A 20,134-nucleotide genomic window follows, 5' to 3' on the forward strand; every position below is an offset into this window, starting at 1 on the left:
AACCAAGGATCAAATTCTCTTCTAAAGTCTAACAAAATAAGGCATCTTGAGAGAATACATTTGGTTCTATTGGGAATTTAAAAAAAGGCTTTAACTGAAAATCAAAAATAATTTATCAAACTGTTTTATTTGCATAAAAATATAAAATGGATAGTTGTACATCCATACAAAATATCTTTGAAATAGACGTTAGCTTATTTTCCCCAAAACAGTCCATAATTTGTTCCTAAAAAATGATGATGCTTGATTGATTTTTGTTTAAAAGAGGGGAAATAATCACATGGTATTTAAACGATATCAGAGTTCTTCCTCTTTTGATGGCAATTTGTCAACCATAACTGGCTATAGCTTTTTGTATTGTCTGATTGTCTTAACTTGAGAAATCTTTGGCTCAAGACATGCTGAACCATTTTAAACATAACTTCACAAATAGGTTTCAGTGACAAATTTTGTTTCTTAAATATTAAGCAAAGATAAAATTTGACTTTGAAACCCTGTGGGAAATTGACCATTTTAGAATCCAAAGGTCTATTGATTTCATTATACCTCAAAATGAAAACACAGGCACACTATTGATTGATTTTTCATTATTTAGTTCCTTCTTAAGCCCCAGTCCCACTAGACCACGATCGCACCACGCTCACCGCGATCTAAATTAAATTCAGATCGTGGTGAGGTCGCGGTATGAGCGGCATGAAAATGTAAATTTTCGTTGCTTTCACAATGCTACTACGTCCTCATCACGCTTCTACAACGATCTTGCTACGATTATAATACGTTCTCACCGCGCTTATTCTGTGACCTTACTACGCTTATCAAGATCTTTCTACGCTCATCACGTTCTCACTACGACCATACCACGAGTTATCCGATTGCAACACGATCTTATCACGCTTCTACTGCGATTATAGCACGTTCTTACCACGATTCTAAGTAGTTACGTTCATACCGCGATCTTATTACGCTCTCAGCAATAACTTCATCATCGTGTTCCATATCAATACAGTATCATTCGTTCAGTTCTATTTCTGATTAGTACGCAGATTTCTCGAAAAAAAAATACAGTCATGCCACCAAAATCTACTAGAACACATGGGTGTGGTGTGGTGGTAGGGGTTGATGTAGAGGCAGATGGAGCTCTGATAGTAACGAATCTTGATCAAGTAGAGATGTCGGACCGACCAATCCGACCTAAATTACAACCTATTGCTGGTCCATAAAGCTGAAATGACGATATTTTAGTGAACGATAGCACATATGACACAGATGTGTCAATAGATATAGGAAAATTTGGTATGAGTGCCAATGAGACAACTCTCCATCCATGTAACAATTTTTAAAAGTAAACCATTATAGGCCAAGATACGGCCTTCAACACGGAGCCTTGGCTTACACCGAACAGCAAGATATTAAAGGCCCCCAAAATTACAAGTGTAAAACCATTCAAACGGGAAAACCAACGGTCTAATCTATATGAAAAAAGAAGCATGGTTGAGCCGTTAGAGAAAATGGACAAGATGTCCTAATAACATACAGACAAACAAAAGCTGGAGAGAATTAATACATTTTATGTGAAAATGAAAATGAGAATAATGGTCGTAGTAAGAGCGTAATGAGGACGGCAAGGGCGTGCTAGAATCGTAATATGGTCGTGAACAGCGTGGTGTAAGCGTAATATAGTCGTAGTGGAAGCGTAGTTGGGTCGCGGCGAGGACGTGATGGTCGTAATAACGACGCAATGAGATCGTAGCGCAGTTTCTCCGAATAGAATTACGCTTTCGCTACGCTTTCACTACGATGGTACAGCGACCTTTGCGATCTTACTACGATCTTAGTGCGCTCTCACTACGCTTCTACTACGACCTGATTTCGCCACGACCGCACCACGATTGTTTTGAACATGTCAAAGTTTGCCACGCTCATCACGATCTTGAAGACCTCACCACGACTGTGACACGACCTTACTGCGATCTACACGATCGTACTACGATCATCAAAATTTGCATTTTTTTCACAGATCGTAGTGCGATCGTGGCCTAGTGGGACTGCGGTATAAACCAATCAAAACGTTTTGATATAAACGTTCGAAAATATTTTCGGATACATTAGATTCTGACATGGTAAATTTTAGTGTGCATTAAAAGAAATTAATCAAATCATTACGAACATTTTCATTCGTAACAACTTTAGCAAGTGTTGTTTCTTTGGTCTTGATGAAACGTAAATATGACAACAAGGAGTCAAACATTTGTCCTATTGGTCTATTTTAATATTTGTAGAAGCAATTGAAATCAAAACGGCCATATATGATCCTGTGAAGATCCTTTACATGATTGTCGCTTTGACGCTGCTGGGAAATTCAAAATACCTGCTAGAAGGACGACGACCTTTGCACTGAAACCCTAAATAAAATAACGTTTTGCTTTTCTTTTCAAGAAAAGATAATAAAAAATGTTCTTTAAAAGAATTTAATCAGAATGGTTAAGTCTTAAGAAACAGTATGATATTAATTTGTGGGCCAAAAAACAAGTCAAGTTGCGTTGACATTTTCAAGAAATATAGTGACTCAATTGAAACCACATTTAAATGATGTGTTTCATTTGTTATTTCTTAGATTCTGATGAAAAGCCTATATTTATATTTATGGAAAGTAAAAGAGGGACAAAAGATACCAGATGGAGAGCCAAACTCATAGATTGAAAATAAACTGACAACGCCATGGCTAAAAATAAAAAGACACAGAAATATTAATAGTACAGAAGACACAACATAGAAAACTAAAGACTAAGCAACACGAACCCCACCAAAAACTGGGTGTGATCTCAGGAGCTCCGGAAGGGTAAACAAATTCTGCTCCACATGTGGCATCCGTCGTGTTGCTTAGGTAGCAATACACAGTTAGGAGTTTAGTTTCGCATTTTGGCCCCTGTGGATTTTTAAAATAGGAAAGTTATTGTGTAATAAAATTCATTTTTAGACAGATGAGTGCTAATTTAGCCTTCAAAGATGGTTTATAAGTTCATCAAGATTATGTTTTACATGTTTTATGGGCTGTTTTCTGTTTGACAATCCGTATTTTCATAGCTAGACCGGCCATCGGTCCAGAAATTAATGTACTGTTTACAAACACTCTTTTTCTACGCGAAGTTTTTGACGCAATTTTACAAAAAAATGAGATGAAAGACATATGATTATCATTGGAATTGCTGAATGATATATGTACACAGTTTCAGAAAAGGTATAACTTCAAGCGATTGAAATTCTACTTTTAGCCAAATTTTGGGGAAATATATGACATCTTTCCCCCCCTTTTTGCAATATTTTATAACAAATAAATGCAGATTGTTGCCATGGATACACCAAAAAGAAATTATATTTTACCATTTTATATACTGGATATAAAATCTATGGAAGATTCTGATTACATACATATGCCCATATATAACACAAACAGTAAGCTTGATATTGCAAGAAAGCAATGAAAAGGGGATGGTAAAATTCATAAGGGCAAATTTTAGTATTTTTTCCTAACTGTTTATTGCTACCTTATGTTATTACAAATCCCGTAAATAGTCGAATTCGGTAGGTCACATTCGTGAAAAGTGATGGGTATTGTAGTAACGACATAAAGAACATGTCCGATATCATCTGTAAAACGGTTATTCCATAACGGTTAACCAACTCGTGATGGCGTCCGTAAAATATATAAAGGCATGATTTCAACTGCACCATTTTGAACTCTTGGTTTGATAGCTTCATTGTGAGTAGCAATCCTCTACCAAGGAAAATCATGATAGGAAATACAAGCCCGGGAATATCGTATCAATTGGGATATATATACTCCGTATGCAGGCGCTGCTGGAATGTTGCTATATAGAAATGGAAAAGTTCACAATTAGGAAGATGAAATCAACTCTTTTTTTGTAAAGTTTGTTTTCAACCGACCCTCATTGTCAATTTCTTAGTGTAAGTCAAGATATGAGTATACCCGTCATCGATTGTAGTTAGTTGATGCAAGTATCTTTAAAGTATGATTGGAAATAACTCAAAATGTTGTGGAAATGGATGTTTTAGATGCTGTAAAGATGAACATTTTCATTAAAAAAAATTCATCCTTTCAAACAAATTAAAAACATAAATTGGCGACCCTATGATGGTCTTATATCAAGTAAAGGGTAAATATCAAGCAATAGACCGTAAATTCTCTTATATAACGTTCATTAAGTTCTATTGAACATCATTCTATTAATACACGCCTTCAACAATTTAATATTTTATTGTATAAGGTCAACATTGTGAAGTTGTACACATATCTGTAACAATTTGTGCCATCGCTCATTTATTTGATCTTATTATTTGGTTTCAGATCGGTCAAATAGTCTTCGTTTCCCCTTTTTGGAAATTTGTTAAAAAGAAGGATTCTTAAGAGCCTGTGTCGTTCACCCAGATCTATGTGCATTATATCTTCTAATGAAACTCTCCAGTATTCTCGACTAGAATATACTTCATGACAGAAATCTCTTCTTTGTTGATCATATTTTGATTAGTTTCTCTCTATCTTCTTTGTTTTTTGCCCTCCACGCAAAAAGATAAACATTGTCAAATCAGGGCAATAACTCCTATTAGAACAAAACTAATAATTTTATCTATACAGTCCTTCTTGGAGATCTTGTCTTGCTGCTCATTTTTGTTATAGTGTACTCAAAGTATAAGGGAAGAACACAAACAATTGTTAATCGTTATAAATTTCCTGCGAACACTGTGCTTTTCTGGATTTACCTTCATTAGGAACGCTCAAAAGTCGAATATTTGAAGACAATGATGTATAAGAACCAAAAACAGTTAAAGAGCTTGATTATTTTAGGGTACAATCCATCTAAGGTCAAGTTTGCCTGAGGGAGTTGACACCTTAGTTTTTTTTATAATTTCAAAATTTAAAGACGGACAATCTTTAATAAGGTAGCAATAAACAGTTAGGAAAAAATACTAAAATTTGCCCTTATGAATTTTACCATCCCCTTTTCATTGCTTTCTTGCAATATCAAGCTTACTGTTTGTGTCATATATGGGCATATGTATGTAATCAGAATCTTCCATAGATTTTATATCCAGTAAATAAAATGGTAAAATATAATTTCTTTTTGGTGTATCCATGGCAACAATCTGCATTTATTTGTTATAAAATATTGCAAAAAGGGGGGGGGGGGAAAGATGTCATATATTTCCCCAAAATTTGGCTAAAAGTAGAGTTTCAATCGCTTGAAGTAATACCTTTTCTGAAACTGTGTACATATATCATTCAGCAAATCCAATGATAATCATATGTCTTTCATCTCATTTTTTTGTAAAATTGCGTCAAAAACTTCGCGTAGAAAAAGAGTGTTTGTAAACAGTACATTAATTTCTGGACCGATGGCCGGTCTAGCTATGAAAATACGGATTGTCAAACAGAAAACAGGCCATAAAACATGTAAAAAATAATCTTGATGAACTTATAAACCAGCTTTGAAGGCTAAATTAGCACTCATCTGTCTAAAAATGAATTTTATTACACAATAACTTTCCTATTTTAAAAATCCACAGGGGCCAAAACTAAACTCCTAACTGTGTATTGCTACCTAAGGTATGTTATAAATCATGTCCGTAGGTTGATGTTTTATCATGATTTGAGAATTATAACCACTAAGGTATGAAATTGTCAAAGTGAAATACCAAATTTTAATGTGTGTGACGTCTTGTTTTTTACTTGTTTTACGAGATTTTCACTGCTATTATATTATCTTTTTTGGGGACAGATGATTCGATGAGTTAAATCAGTTGTAACTCTTTATTACATAATAACGCATCAAATTTAGATGAATTGTACTCTCGTTAATTATTCTTATGGTAATTTCTTTATTGTTTTCGTTGACAAATATATGAACAAAAAGATACAATAGTGATGTAATGCATTGTTTAATGTGGTTATACTACAGACAGACCCGGAAGTTTATTGCAGTGATTTCCTAATATCATTTAAGAAAAGGTACAAAAACGATGATTTGAATAAAGGATTTCGTTTTGTTGGCACTTCAAGATGATTTACATCGACTACTGATGGTTTTTGGAACAGAGCATTCTACTAAAATGTTATTTCAAATTTGTACATCTTAAGGTGCAAAATGCGAAAGATACCGAAAGACCATCAGAAACTCTTTACTTAAAGATAAACTGAAAACGCTGTGGCGATGAAAAAACCAAAAGGAAAATCGTCGAAAAGACAAGTCAACAATTCACCTAATCGAAAACCAATTTAAAGATGCGGTAACAGTCGAAACAAACTTTTTAACAACAAAGGTATGTCGTAACTAAAAACCCGCTCCTTTTTCACGAATCCTATCGAATAAGACTATTTACCGGGTTTATAATAACATTAGCAACACAACAGTTGCCACATGTGGAGCAAGATCTGCTTAACCTTCCGGAGCACCTGAGATAAACCCCAGTTTTTTTTATAGGGTTTGTGTTGCTTAGTGTTTAGTTTTCTATGTTGTGTCTTGTGTTCTATTATTTGTTTATTTTCCTTTTTAGCTATGGCGTTGTCAGTTTATTTTCGATCTATGAGTTTGAATGTCCCTCTGTTAACTTTCGACCCTCCTTTAGGAATAACAACAAAATAAACGGTACAATTTTTTCTGTACCGGATGCGTATTTCGTTAAAAAATATCTCCTCAGTGACGACCAAGACCAACATATTAACTCCATAGCCTATTTAAAAGATGAGCTACAAAACCAAAAAAATAGAAAAAGTTTAAACAAAACAGGGCTTAAATAGATGAAGAGCTGAAAACACAAAAACACAAAACATAGTGGTTATTTTTTATGTCTTACTGAAAATTTGTTTTACTGTCTATACAGAAGCTTGCAATTGATCGTATGTATAAATCGGTATCGAGATGAGGCAAGGAAGTTATACAGTTGCAAGCACCAAAAATGATACGATACCACTACTGGTAACGGTTCAAATGATGTCAGAAACGGTCAGCAGTGTATGTTTCAGAAGACTTTTACCCCATCTTCACCTTTATATAAACCTACATAAAGGATTGATCAGTGAACAGCTGCCCAAATTTGTTTTATTGCGCAACGAACTTCATATTTAAAAAAGTCAATAGGGGCTAAAATGCGAAAACATAGTTCCAACTTCATTTAGATTGAACCAATTATAAAGTTTTTGGTGAGATGTTCGTATGTATCATTTAAAATGAACTTTATTATTGTTAAGTGTTGGTATTTATAGTTATGAATAGATTTCTTTTTTGAGCTGAATTAAAGCATAATATATAAAAAACAATGCCTTACATCATATGACTTCAGATTGTACTTTAAAAGTAGAAAAGATAAAAGTTGGAAAAATGTCTTAGGTCTAAACTGAAAAACATTGCCTTAAATGTACAAGTTAAGTTAGTGGAAACAGTTGTTAACCGATGTCCAAAATCCATTTATTTATTTTGAATATACTATTAAGACAAAAAAAACCTGATGAGATTGCATGATGCCAAACAGGAATCAAGACTGGATCCATTTAAATGGCAAAGTCTATACTATATACTTGCTTTTCAGCTACAAAGGATCGTATGCTTGTACGTTTGATAAAACTGACAGGCGTATGGCCTTGGTAGCAATATTTTATAGAGTTTCTCCATGCATACAGGTGTTAATGATAAAGTTTTAACTTGAATAAGCAATTCTATCCATTGTCACCAGTCTGGTAATACTAACTGATATTGACAAGCAAAGCCATGTAATCTATTGTCACAAGTGTGGTTACTTTATCTGACATTTACTGCAAAGTTATGTAACCCATAGTTACAAATGTGGGTGCTTTTTCTTACATATATAGAAAAGTCATGTTTTCCATTGTCACAATTGTGGTCAACACTTATGTGTTGACATGATTTATCATTGATATGGTCATTATTATAAATCAACTGTTTCAAAAACTTTGAGTTTTTGACTAACGTGCGTAAGGATTGTCTACCTCAGGAATGGATTAACTTTGCTGTATTTGGCAAAACATTTAGGAATTGTTCGGCCTCAATGCTCTAGTGTTATTGCGTGCATTTATTAATGTCATTTATCAAGAATTGACAAAAATGAAAGATTATTCTTTGCGAATTCAGGAAAATTTGCATACATAACATGTATCAGATATCAAAATGCAAGTTTTTATTATTACGATACGTATCCAGTCACATCACCCACACTGATAAAAACATCACAATAGTTTATGCATTGACATGTCTTTAGAAATAGATAGAATAACCAGGAAACCCATTGTCACATGTGTAGTTTCATAAGTCTTTATAAACAGAAAAGCCATGTTGCCCATTGTCTTATGTTTTGGTTATTTAAGCTAAAAAAAATGTCTTTTATAGCTGATTATGCATTATGGATTAACTCATTGTTGAAGGCCGTACAGTGACCTATAATTGTTATTTTCTGTGTCTTTTGGTCTTGTGAAGAGTTGAAATGATACCAACTCTTCTTATTTTTAGAAAAGCCATGATGCTACACGATGCCTTACTTTGATTATCTAAGATAACATAAATTTATAACCTATGTCACCTGTGCCTATCAATCTGTTTCCTTTATCATAGGTCCATTTATTAGAGAGGTCATCTCTCTTAGAACCTTTTTTTCTAATCAAATATTTGGTTAATTCGCTTGAATACCATTACTAGAAAAGGCATTGAGAAGAAAGACATTTAGTTTTAATTTGGAATTTTTTTACCGTATAGTCAATACACTTTCATGTTGATGGTAATTTATTAATCTTTATTTGTGTTTTACTTGTTTTAAGATACAATACAAATGTAAAAGACCGCTTCAAGAGAAGATCGAGATAAGAAATTATTACGTGAACAAGTTATCAAGCAACCAAGGACAAGGAATAAAGGCATCAGTAGTATACCGGTTTTAAAAATTCATAAATCGATTGCGGAAAAAGACCCAAATCCGGGCTACAAACTAAAACCGAGGGAAACACATCAATCAGTAGTGGAAAACATTCATCACCGAGAAAAACACAAACAAATAATACAATAGTCGACACAACATGCAAACTGCAGAACAACAACGAAAATATAGCATAATACATTGGTGATGTCACATATAATTGAAAGATATTTCATGCAATTCAAACCTGTCGAACATCAACTTTAAATCAAAACTTATTTCTTCAACTTGCTATTAAGAAATTTAAATTGCATAGCTGCACATTTACACAAAAATGCATTTAGAATTGACATAAAACGTTAAAACAATAACATTGAAAATCATTTTTGTCCCAGAAAGTCCAATGATTTTTTTTTTAAAGTCCATATTTTGATATCATCAATATTAGATTGAATTCTATATCAATGATTTAGAATAATCACTGGGCTATTTAAATGAAATAAGACTTTTCAGAGTTGTTTCTCCTTAGTTGGCAATTCTTTTACAAACATGAAATCATTATCTTTTCTAATTTATTATTCGCTGAACTTATGATATGGCTAAACCCTTATCAACCTAACCTAATGCTCTTAAAGCATTCATATACTAAGAAGAGTTTTATATGTTTAATTTACAAAACAATCCGCTTGTGTTTATCTTTTAAAACAAGAAAGTTATGAGTATATACCAGAAGCACAGAAATAGTATAAAAAATCTAAAATTTCGGCCCATTTATCCCTTAAGAAGCACATCAATTGTTTTTTAGTATTACATATTTGAATTGAATAGGTAAACTTGTTTTAATTTTTTATCTAAAACATTCAACCTTTAAAAAATGTATCGTATGCCCTATATCATTAGCTAAGTATTCGTTGCTTAAGTAATGACATTATTGATAGCACACTTTTCTTCATTTTCTGTTTATGAATTAAGGAATTATGAAGAAACTTATTTTTTTGGTTATAATTAACGGATAATTAAAGAAAGGTTGTTATGAATCATGCTATAAACTTCATGTTTGATTATTCTTTAAAATTCTATTACTCCCTATATTAAGCAATGACAATAATTTCGTCAATGTGCGATAACAAATTGCATCATGTGTGACGTCTTATTTTATTTTACTTATTATACTAGATTATTAATTCACTGCTCTCATTTTCAGTCTATAGTACGAGAAACTCTCGGAAAGACAATGAGCTTAAAAGACGTTCCAGTTTAACCAAAGAAGAAGGTTGCTCTTCAACTTTGTTCTTGTTTGGCTTTATAAATATTTTGATATGAGCGTCACTGATGAATAAAGGCAACAGTAGTATACCGCTGTTCAAACTCATAAATCCATGGACAAAAAACAAAATCGGGGTAACAAACTAAAACTGAGGGAAACGCATAAATATAAGAGGAGAACAATGACACAACACTACAATGTAACTAACACACACAGAAACGGACCAAGCATCAGACAAAATCCCACGAGAATAACAAATATAACATCAAAACCAAATACATGAATTTGGGATAGACAAGTACCGTGACACGTCTTATCGTAATGTCAATTTACACTCAAAAATAAGAGAAAACAAACGACGCAACGTTAAATTGTAACACACACAGAAACGAACTATAATATAACAATGGCCATATTCCTGACTTGCTACAGGACATTTTTAAAGGAAAAAATGGTGGGTTGAACCTGGTTTTGTGGCATGCCAAACCTCGCACTTTAATGGCAATGTTAAATATAACATAGGAATGACAACATAATATTACAGGACTACAATACAAATAAATAGGAAAACGTATTAGACAAAGAAACACATGATTAATGAATAAAAAAAGCATCAGGTTTAAAATTTAATACGCCAAAAACGCGCCTCGTCCACACAAGACTCACCAGTGACGCCCAGATATAAAAGATCGAAAGCGAAAAAGTCTGATGTAGACGAAACGCGCGTCTGGCGTACTAAATTATAATCCTGGTACCTTTGATAACTATTTGATCAAGTTTATCTTTTCGGATTCCGATTCCTCAGTTTTAGTAACATCTTTCAATGTCAGTTTAGATAACTAATTATTATTCTCATAGATATCATTGGCAAGACTTAGAAATTCTGCTGGCATATTTGTCAGTTCATTTCAGAGCCAAAAAAAAATAATTGGAAAACTGCACTTGTCTACTGTTCTTTAAATGTAAGATTTCTATGAGGAATTATATGACAATAAACGCATTATTCAATAAGTTAATCAGTTGTAACTCTTTATTACATAATAATACAGCAAATTTAGATGAATTCTATTCTCGTTTATCATACTAATTGTAGCTTCCTACTGCTACCGATGACAAATATATGAACAAAAAGATGTATTTAACGCACTGTGTAATGTGTTTCACTACAGGCGGACCCGGAAGTTAATAGCAGTGATTTCAATATATCATTTAGGAAAAGGAACAAGAACGATGATTTGAATAATGAATTTTGATTTTTTGGGTGACTTAAAAATTATTTATATCGAATATTAATTGATTTTTTAACAGAGCAATCTCCTATAATGGCTTTCAAACATTTTGTACATCATCAGGTGGACCAGGCTTTCAAACATTTTGTACATCATTAGGTGGACCAGGCTTTCAAACATTTTGTACAACATTAGGTGGACCAGACTTTCAAACATTTTGTACATCATTAGGTGGACCAGGCTTTCAAATGTTTTGTACATCATTAGGTGGACCAGGCTTTCAAACATTTTGTACACCATTAGGTGGACCAGGCTTTCAAACATTTTGTACATCATTAGGTGGACCAGGCTTTCAAACATTTTGTACATCATTAGGTGGACCAGGCTTTCAAACATTTTGTACATCATTAGGTGGACCAGGCTTTCAAACATTTTGTACATCATTAGGTGGACCAGGCTTTCAAACGTTTTGTACATCATTAGGTGGACCAGGCTTTCAAATGTTTTGTACACCATTAGGTGGACCAGGCTTTCAAACATTTTGTACACCATTAGGTGGACCAGGCTTTCAAACATTTTGTACATCATTAGGTGGAGCAGGCTTTCAAACATTTTGTACATCATTAGGTGGACCAGGCTTTCAAACATTTTGTACATCATTAGGTGGACCAGGCTTTCAAATGTTTTGTACATCATTAGTTGGACCAGGCTTTCAAACCTTTTGTACATCATTAGGTGGACCAGACTTTCAAATGTTTTGTACACCATTAGGTGTACCAGGCTTTCAAACATTTTGTACACCATTAGGTGGACCAGGCTTTCAAATGTTTTGTACAGCATTAGGTGGACCAGGCTTTCAAACATTTTGTACATCATTAGGTGGACCAGGCTTTCAAACATTTTGAACATCATTAGTTGGACCAGGCTTTCAAACATTTTGTACATCATTAGGTGGACCAGGCTTTCAAACGTTTTGTACATCATTAGGTGGACCAGGCTTTCAAATGTTTTGTACATCATTAGGTGGACCAGGCTTTCAAACATTTTGTACATCATTAGGTGGACCAGACTTTCAAATGTTTTGTACACCATAAGGTGGACCAGGCTTTCAAACATTTTGTACACCATTAGGTGGACCAGGCTTTCAAATGTTTTTTACATCATTAGGTGGACCAGGCTTTCAAACATTTTGTACATCATTAGGTGGACCAGGCTTTCAAACATTTTGTACATCATTAGGTGGACCAGGCTTTCAAATGTTTTGTTCATCATTAGGTGGACCAGGCTTTCAAACATTTTGTACATCATTAGGTGGACCAGGCTTTCAAGCATTCTGTACATCATTAGGTGGACCAGGCTTTCAAACATTTTGTACATCATAAGGTGGACCAGGCTTTCAAACATTTTGTACAGCATTAGGTGGACCAGGCTTTCAAACATTTTGTACATCATTAGGTGGACCAGGCTTTCAAACATTTTGTACATCATTAGGTGGACCAAGCTTTCAAATGTTTTTTACATCATTAGGTGGACCAGGCTTTCAAACATTTTGTACATCATTAGGTGGACCAGGCTTTCAAACATTTTGTACTTCATTAGGTGGACCAGGCTTTCAAACATTTTGTACATCATTAGGTGGACCAGGCTTTCAAACATTTTGTACATCATTAGGTGGAGCAGGCTTTCAAACATTTTGTACATCATTAGGTGGACCAGGCTTTCAAACATTTTAAACATTTTGAACATCATTAGGTGACATTTTGTACATCATTAGGTGGACCAGGCTTTCAAACATTTTGAACATCATCAGGTGGACCAGGCTTTCAAACATTTTGTACATCATTAGGTGGACCAAGCTTTCAAACATTTTGTACATCATTAGGTGGACCAGGCTTTCAAACATTTTGTATATCATTAGGTGGACCAGGCTTTCAAACATTTTGTACATCATTAGATGGACCAGGCTTTCAAAAATTTTAAACATTTTGAACATCATAAGGTGGACCAGGCTTTGAAACATTTTAAACATTTTGTACATCATTAGGTGGACCAGGCTTTCAAACATTTTGTACATCATTAAGTGGACCAGGCTTTCAAACATTTTGTACATCATTAGGTGGACCAAGATTTCAAACATTTTGTACATCATTAGGTGGACCAGGCTTTCAAATGTTTTGTACATCATTAGGTGGACCAGGCTTTCAAACATTTTGTACATCATTAGGTGGACCAGGCTTTCAAACATTTTGTACACTATTAGGTGGACCAGGCTTTCAAACATTTTGTACATCATTAGGTGGACCAGGCTTTCAAACATGTTGTACATCATTAGGTGGACCAGGCTTTCAAACATTTTGTATATCATTAGGTGGACCAGGCTTTCAAACATTTTGTACTTCATTAGGTGGACCAGGCTTTCAAACATTTTGTACATCATTAGGTGGACCAGGCTTTCAAACATTTTGTACATCATTAGGTGGACCAGGCTTTCAAACATGTTAAACATTTTGAACATCATTAGGTGGACCAGGCTTTCAAACATTTTAAACATTTTGTACATCATTAGGTGGACCAGGCTTTCAAACATTTTGTACATCATTAGGTGGACCAGGCTTTCAAACATTTTGTACATCATTAGGTGGACCAGGATTTCAAACATTTTGTACATCATTAGGTGGACCAGGCTTTCAAACATTTTGAACATCATTAGGTGGACATTTTGTACATCATTAGGTGGACCAGGCTTTCAAATGTTTTGATTTTAGCGTTCCTGATGAAGGTTTTCCCGGGATAACGGTTCGGACTTATGAAATTCTTTTATCTTTTGTTCAGATAATTGATGCTCAAAACAATATTTGTTCTGAATTCATTTTAATTAAAACACATTTCAGACGATCATTTAAAAGGAATGAATCTGAAATTTCATTTTTTTTAACACTATTCTTAAATGAGAGAATATGATGCTAATGACATTACTAACAAACTAAAAATGCTTCATTACTGCAGAATTAAAAGGCAGCATAGAACTTTACACGATGTGATGTAACATTTACTATTGTATTAGAGTTTTAAATAGAAAATTTAGAATTAAGAATAATTATAGACAGGTAGGATTGAATAAAAGAATTTAGATATTAGAACACAAAAATGTAAGTCTAAATGAAATAGGTATAAAAGAGGAACGAAAGATACCATTGGGAGAGTCAAACTCATAGAGAGAAAATAAACTGACAACGCCATGGCTAAGAAAGAAAACGACAAACAGACAAAATATTGTACACAGAACCAAACATTTGTGTCTGTTTTTATTCATTAAATGACACAGAAGCTTCCAGTTGATCTTGGGTACAAATCGGTGTCGAGATGAGTCAAGGAAGTTATACAATTAAAAACACAGAAAATGATACGGTAACATCCCTGGTTACGGTTCAATAATGTTAGAATTAGCCCAAATATAATATGTATTTTGAAGAAAGAGGAGAGAGACAATTCGAAAACAAACTGATATTGTCATGGCAATAAAAATTAAAAAAAAGATGTATCATAACACTATAACATAATGACGGATGTATAAGTACTACCAAGAACGTCTAATGGATATAATCAAAAATAGGTTAATCAGTAAAAGTAATGATTTAAAAACTAACTGGAAGTGTTTAACGACCTTGACTGGATATGCATCCCTCGCACGGTCGGCTCGGTGCCCGAAGGCGTTTGGTGAGCATTTACATGTTTTATGTAGTGGTCAGGAACAAATAGAAGACGCCATTTTGGTAGGTCGCCATCTTGTTTTTGATGAGTTGTTTTGATTTTTTACTATTTTGATGTTTCTTTTAGTTGATACTCCACACCGGTTGCTTTCAGGGCCAGGTTGATCAGCTTGACTGCCCGCTAACAACGACGATGTGTTGTTGATAGATGAATAATTGACTCTGTAGTAGATGACTGCAATTGACAGTTTACAACTGCAAAACTACAATACCCATAGCCCTCGGACGTCTGGGCAGCATATGACACTCACCCATCCACAATGGGTTTCAGAGTGTCACTGACGCGGGTCTACTGTAAGGGACGTCTCAAGCCTACTAGTTTGTCATTGAACCATCTGAGCAGCGTAACATGTTGTAGCCAACGGGTAATCAGGAGCTGATCCAGTACGTCCTTTCAGCTGTAAGGACTGAGACGTGACTGTGATTGGATTAGATTGGATTGGATTGGATTGATGATTTACAAAGAAAAATAAAAGAAATGTATACAAATGTTGATGTAAGAACATGTTCCCCACAAAATATGGTGGGATAGAATATTAAAAATATTTGATTAATATAGAAATAGTTATCATAGGTACCAGGATTATAATTTAATACAGAATACGCGCGTTTCGGCTACATAAGAATCACCAGTGACGCTCATTTTAAAATAGTTATGAAGCCAAACAAATAATCTGTATGTTTCTTAACCCCTGCACAAAAAAATAAAAATAAATCAGAAGTGACAATTGTTAGAAGCAGCATTTAATTAACAAAATTAATTGTAATATTTACATCTTATCATACCATTATGAATTGATCTAACTTACAACTGGTACTTAATTATTTTTAATTTGTATCTAATAATTTAGTATGTAATTTCACATGTTTCATCTTGAAAAAAAAGAAAAAAAGAAAAATAAAAGAATGCTACAACTCGTTTTTTAAGATAGATTTTTATTCAACAACTCCCAGAAAAATTGGAGGTGCTATCCATTATAAAATTAGATTCCTGAAATAAAACAATACAAAACAAATTTTTATATCTCAGAATAAAAGATTGTAGCAACAAAATCTTCATCTGTAACCATCCGTTACTTTCAAATTTGTTGGGTTGAGCGTTCCCGATGAAGTTTAATTAAGCCCACTAAACGCCAATATCATAATGTTTCAGTGTTATTTGAATCAGACATAATCGTTTTATCACTTTCATTACTTTTAAAACTAATGATTACTTGAAACTTTTATTGAACTGTGCCAAATAGTTATTGTCTTTATTAGCTTATTCAAATGAAAAGTTCACAGAATCTCAAACTATGTTCTTTTTATTTCTAATTATAATATTTCACGGATTGAAATTATTAATTTCATTAAATAAATCGCTTTCTTAAGTTACATGATGTAATTACACATTGATTTATGACAACGTAATATGATATATATTTTCATTCATACAATTTAAAAAATTGTAAGTATGTCCATATCGAACTTTGATATATAAACGTTTTGTTTTTTTCAAGATCTCTACTTTGCTGAAATTATGAAATGAGAATAAAGTGTATTGTACGTTCAAGACTTCGATATAATGGGTGTCTGATTGTGAAGTGAATTGATATAATTTGACGCCTTCTTAATCCTTTATTTGTACGTTATTTATTTTTAAAAATGTATTTTTTTTATGTTTGTTTTATGATTCTCTTATTTCGTATCTTGATACTGTGTGCTGTGAATGTTCATAATTTGCTAAACAGTTTAACTTTGACTTTTTATAGATATCAACTCCAACGAAATTTGGATCTTTATTGTATCAATCTCATATTCTCTGAAATGTTAATTGAATATAACTATAGTACAAATCATTAAATTTGCACGAGCGTTGAATGTTTTCCTATATTGTTTATATTGTTTTAGTATTTTTGACTATAGACGGTCACATACTTAATGTACATAAGGATCTGTTGGCTCCACTTTTCCTAGAAAGTCTTTTAGCTGAGTAATTACATTTGGATGGATAGACTTTTATGATTTTCGTAACTCTTACAATAAATAATATCACAAAACAGTGATCCACAACGACAATAAAAACAGACAGTCTCTTATCAAATGGCAAAATCAAAAGCTCAAACGTATAAAAAATGAAAAAGAACTTTCCTATTCCCAATTTGGAACAGGTATTTCCTTATGTATCATGGGGATAAAATCTGGTTGAAGAGCTAACATACCTCCTACATGTAATACAGTCGCATAGAACAACGTGTGAGCAAAACAAACAAACAAACTAGTTAAAAATATCAAAAAATTGAGTAAAGCAGTCTTCATTGTATAAATGTACATTTATGAAATTGGTTTTTTTTCTGGATTTTATGACTAACAAAATAATTAGTTACTTAATATATAGCATACATTATGAAAAATGAGTCAGTTAATTGTGTTATGACAACTTTGTTATGATGAAGACGTATAATGTATCAATTGTTTTATTATAAAAAAAATAAGAAATTTCAAGGGATAGGTTCGTGATTGATAGCATCTTACATTTCTGTTCATATTAAGTATCTTTCAAGAATATCGACATTTTAACTGAAACTGAAAATTTTAGTTGGTTTAAAATTTCGAAACATGCTTAAAATAACCAAATATGTTCTTGACCCGGGACTTTTAATGAATCTATGTCAGATGATATATGCTTTGGAAAGTCACACTGAAAAACACAAAATGTAGAGCAAATTTGAATTTCGGCCAGATAAATGATTCCACTGATTTTGATTCTATCACAATGGAGGTTAGGGTGTGTCTGATGCGTATCATTACTATAAAACAGTGAAAATGCATGCACCTTTTTCAAATCTATAGACAGCTGTCATAAAAGACTAAGGATGCAAATTATTCGTTCAAAGTTGACCACTAACTGGCTGTTCTATGTAGCTCTTGATGGTGTGATACTTAGAATCATTTGTATACACCACCTAAAGGCATTATGTTTTTCGGTCTGTGCGTCCGTTCGTTCGTCATTCCCGTTTCAGGTTAAACATTTTGGTCAAGGTAATTTTTGATGGAATTGAAGTACAATCAACTTGAAACTTAGTACACATGTTCCCTAACATAAGACGTTTTTGATTGTGATGCTAAATTTGAGTTCAACCTCCAACTTCACTGTCCACTGAAGATAGAAAATGATAATGCCCGCTTTAGGTTAAAGTGTTTTGTCAAAGTAGTTTTTGATGAAGTTGTAGTCTAATCAACTTGAAACTTAGCAAACATGATCTTTTTAATTGTGTTACCAAATTAGAGTTTTGACCCCAATTTAACGATTCATTGAACATAGATAAAGATAGTCTGAGTGTGGCATCCGTGTACTATGGACACCTTCATGTTGTATATAATTTTCTTAACTTTACGTTTTCAGATTTCAGGCGCTGCAATAATGCTTATTAGAATCAGTATAATACATGATTAGAGTAAAGTTGTTATGCAGCAACATTTTATGTGTGTGTTATCTGATTTATGATTGTTTGTATGAGACAACCACATTAGCTATCCAACATCTTATTTTACACGTCACTATAAGGCCCTCACAAACGGATTTGCCATTATGCCTATTAAAAGCTCTTAAGTTGTTATCAAAAGTACAAGGATTATAGTTAAATACTCCAGAAAAATTCAATGTTTTGTAAACAGGAAATATATAACAAGAGGCTCTCAAGAGCCTGAATCGCTCACCTGAATTTTTTTGGTTTAATCTCTCATCAATGATTATTTTGGCTTTTCAATTTATTTAAATGTTCTTGAAATCGTCCTATTCTCTTCAAAAGCCAAAAAAAAAATCAATTTCTCCTATGTTCTATTTTAGCCATAGGAGCTATGTTTCTTGACATACAAGGAAATGAAATATAAAATTTATACTAGATACTCTGAAACTCTGAAACTCATTTAGCCTAAGTTTGGCTGAAATTGATACAGCAGTTTCAAAGGAGAAGATTTTTTTAAAGTAAGTCAACATGATGAACAAATTGTGAAAACAGTTTTTAAAGGGCAATAACTCCTTAAGAGGTCAATTGACAATTTTGGTCAAATTGACTTATTTGTAGATCTTACTTTGCTGATCATTTTTGCTGTTTACAGTTTATCTTTATCTATAATAATATTCAAGATAATGACAAAAAACTGCAAAATTTCCTTAAAATTACCAATTAAGTGGCAGCAACCCAACAATGGTTTGTTTGATTCATCTGAAAATTTCAGGGCTGATAGATCTTGACCTAATGAACATTTTTACCCCTGTCAGATTTGCTCTAAATGCTTTCGTTTTTGAGATATAAGCCAAAAACGGCATTTGACCCCTATGTTCTATTTTAAGTAACGGTGGCCATGTTTTTTGACGGATCAAAAATCTAAGCACACACTTTGTGCAGGATAATCTAAAGAACAATCATGCTAAGTTTCATCCAAATCCATTCAGTAGTTTCAGAGGAGAAGATTTTTTAAAGTTAGCAAATATGATGAACAAATTGTGAAAAATTGCCATTAAAGGACAATAACCCCTTAAGGGGTCAATTGACAATTTTGGTCATTTAACTTATTTGTAGATCTTACTTTGCTGATCATTTTTGCTGTTTACAGTTTATCTTTATCTATAATAATATTCAAGATAATGACCAAACACTGCAAAATTTCCTTAAAATTACCAATTAAGTGGCAGCAACCCAACAATGGTTTGTTTGATTCATCTGAAAATTTCAGGGCTGATAGATCTTGACCTAATGAACATTTTTACCCCTGTCAGATTTGCTCTAAATGCTTTCGTTTTCGAGATATAAGCCAAAAACTGCATTTGACCCCTATGTTCTATTTTAGGTAACGGCGGCCATGTTTTTTGACGGATCAAAAATCGAAGCGCACACTTTGTGCAGGATACTCTGAGGAACAATCATGCTAAGTTTCATTCAAATCCA

At 33.3% G+C, this 20,134-nt stretch overlaps 2 protein-coding genes across 2 annotated transcripts; both read left to right on the forward strand.

Moving 5' to 3' along the window:
• The first annotated feature begins 1,067 nt into the window (after positions 1-1,067).
• On the forward strand, positions 1,068-12,338 carry LOC139518624 (uncharacterized). The gene is made up of 2 exons (XM_071310100.1): positions 1,068-1,171; positions 11,513-12,338. Exons 1-2 carry the CDS (start codon positions 1,068-1,070, stop codon positions 12,336-12,338), a joined length of 930 nt encoding a protein of 309 aa, XP_071166201.1.
• Positions 12,339-12,581: 243 nt separating this feature from the next.
• Positions 12,582-13,935, forward strand: LOC139518625 (uncharacterized). Its single transcript, XM_071310101.1, has 2 exons — positions 12,582-12,804; positions 13,478-13,935. Exons 1-2 carry the CDS (start codon positions 12,582-12,584, stop codon positions 13,933-13,935), a joined length of 681 nt encoding a protein of 226 aa, XP_071166202.1.
• The last annotated feature ends 6,199 nt before the right edge of the window (positions 13,936-20,134 follow it).

The sequence above is a fragment of the Mytilus edulis genome, chromosome 4 (assembly GCF_963676685.1).
Source record: "Mytilus edulis chromosome 4, xbMytEdul2.2, whole genome shotgun sequence".
In the NCBI taxonomy this organism is placed as follows: domain Eukaryota; kingdom Metazoa; phylum Mollusca; class Bivalvia; order Mytilida; family Mytilidae; genus Mytilus; species Mytilus edulis.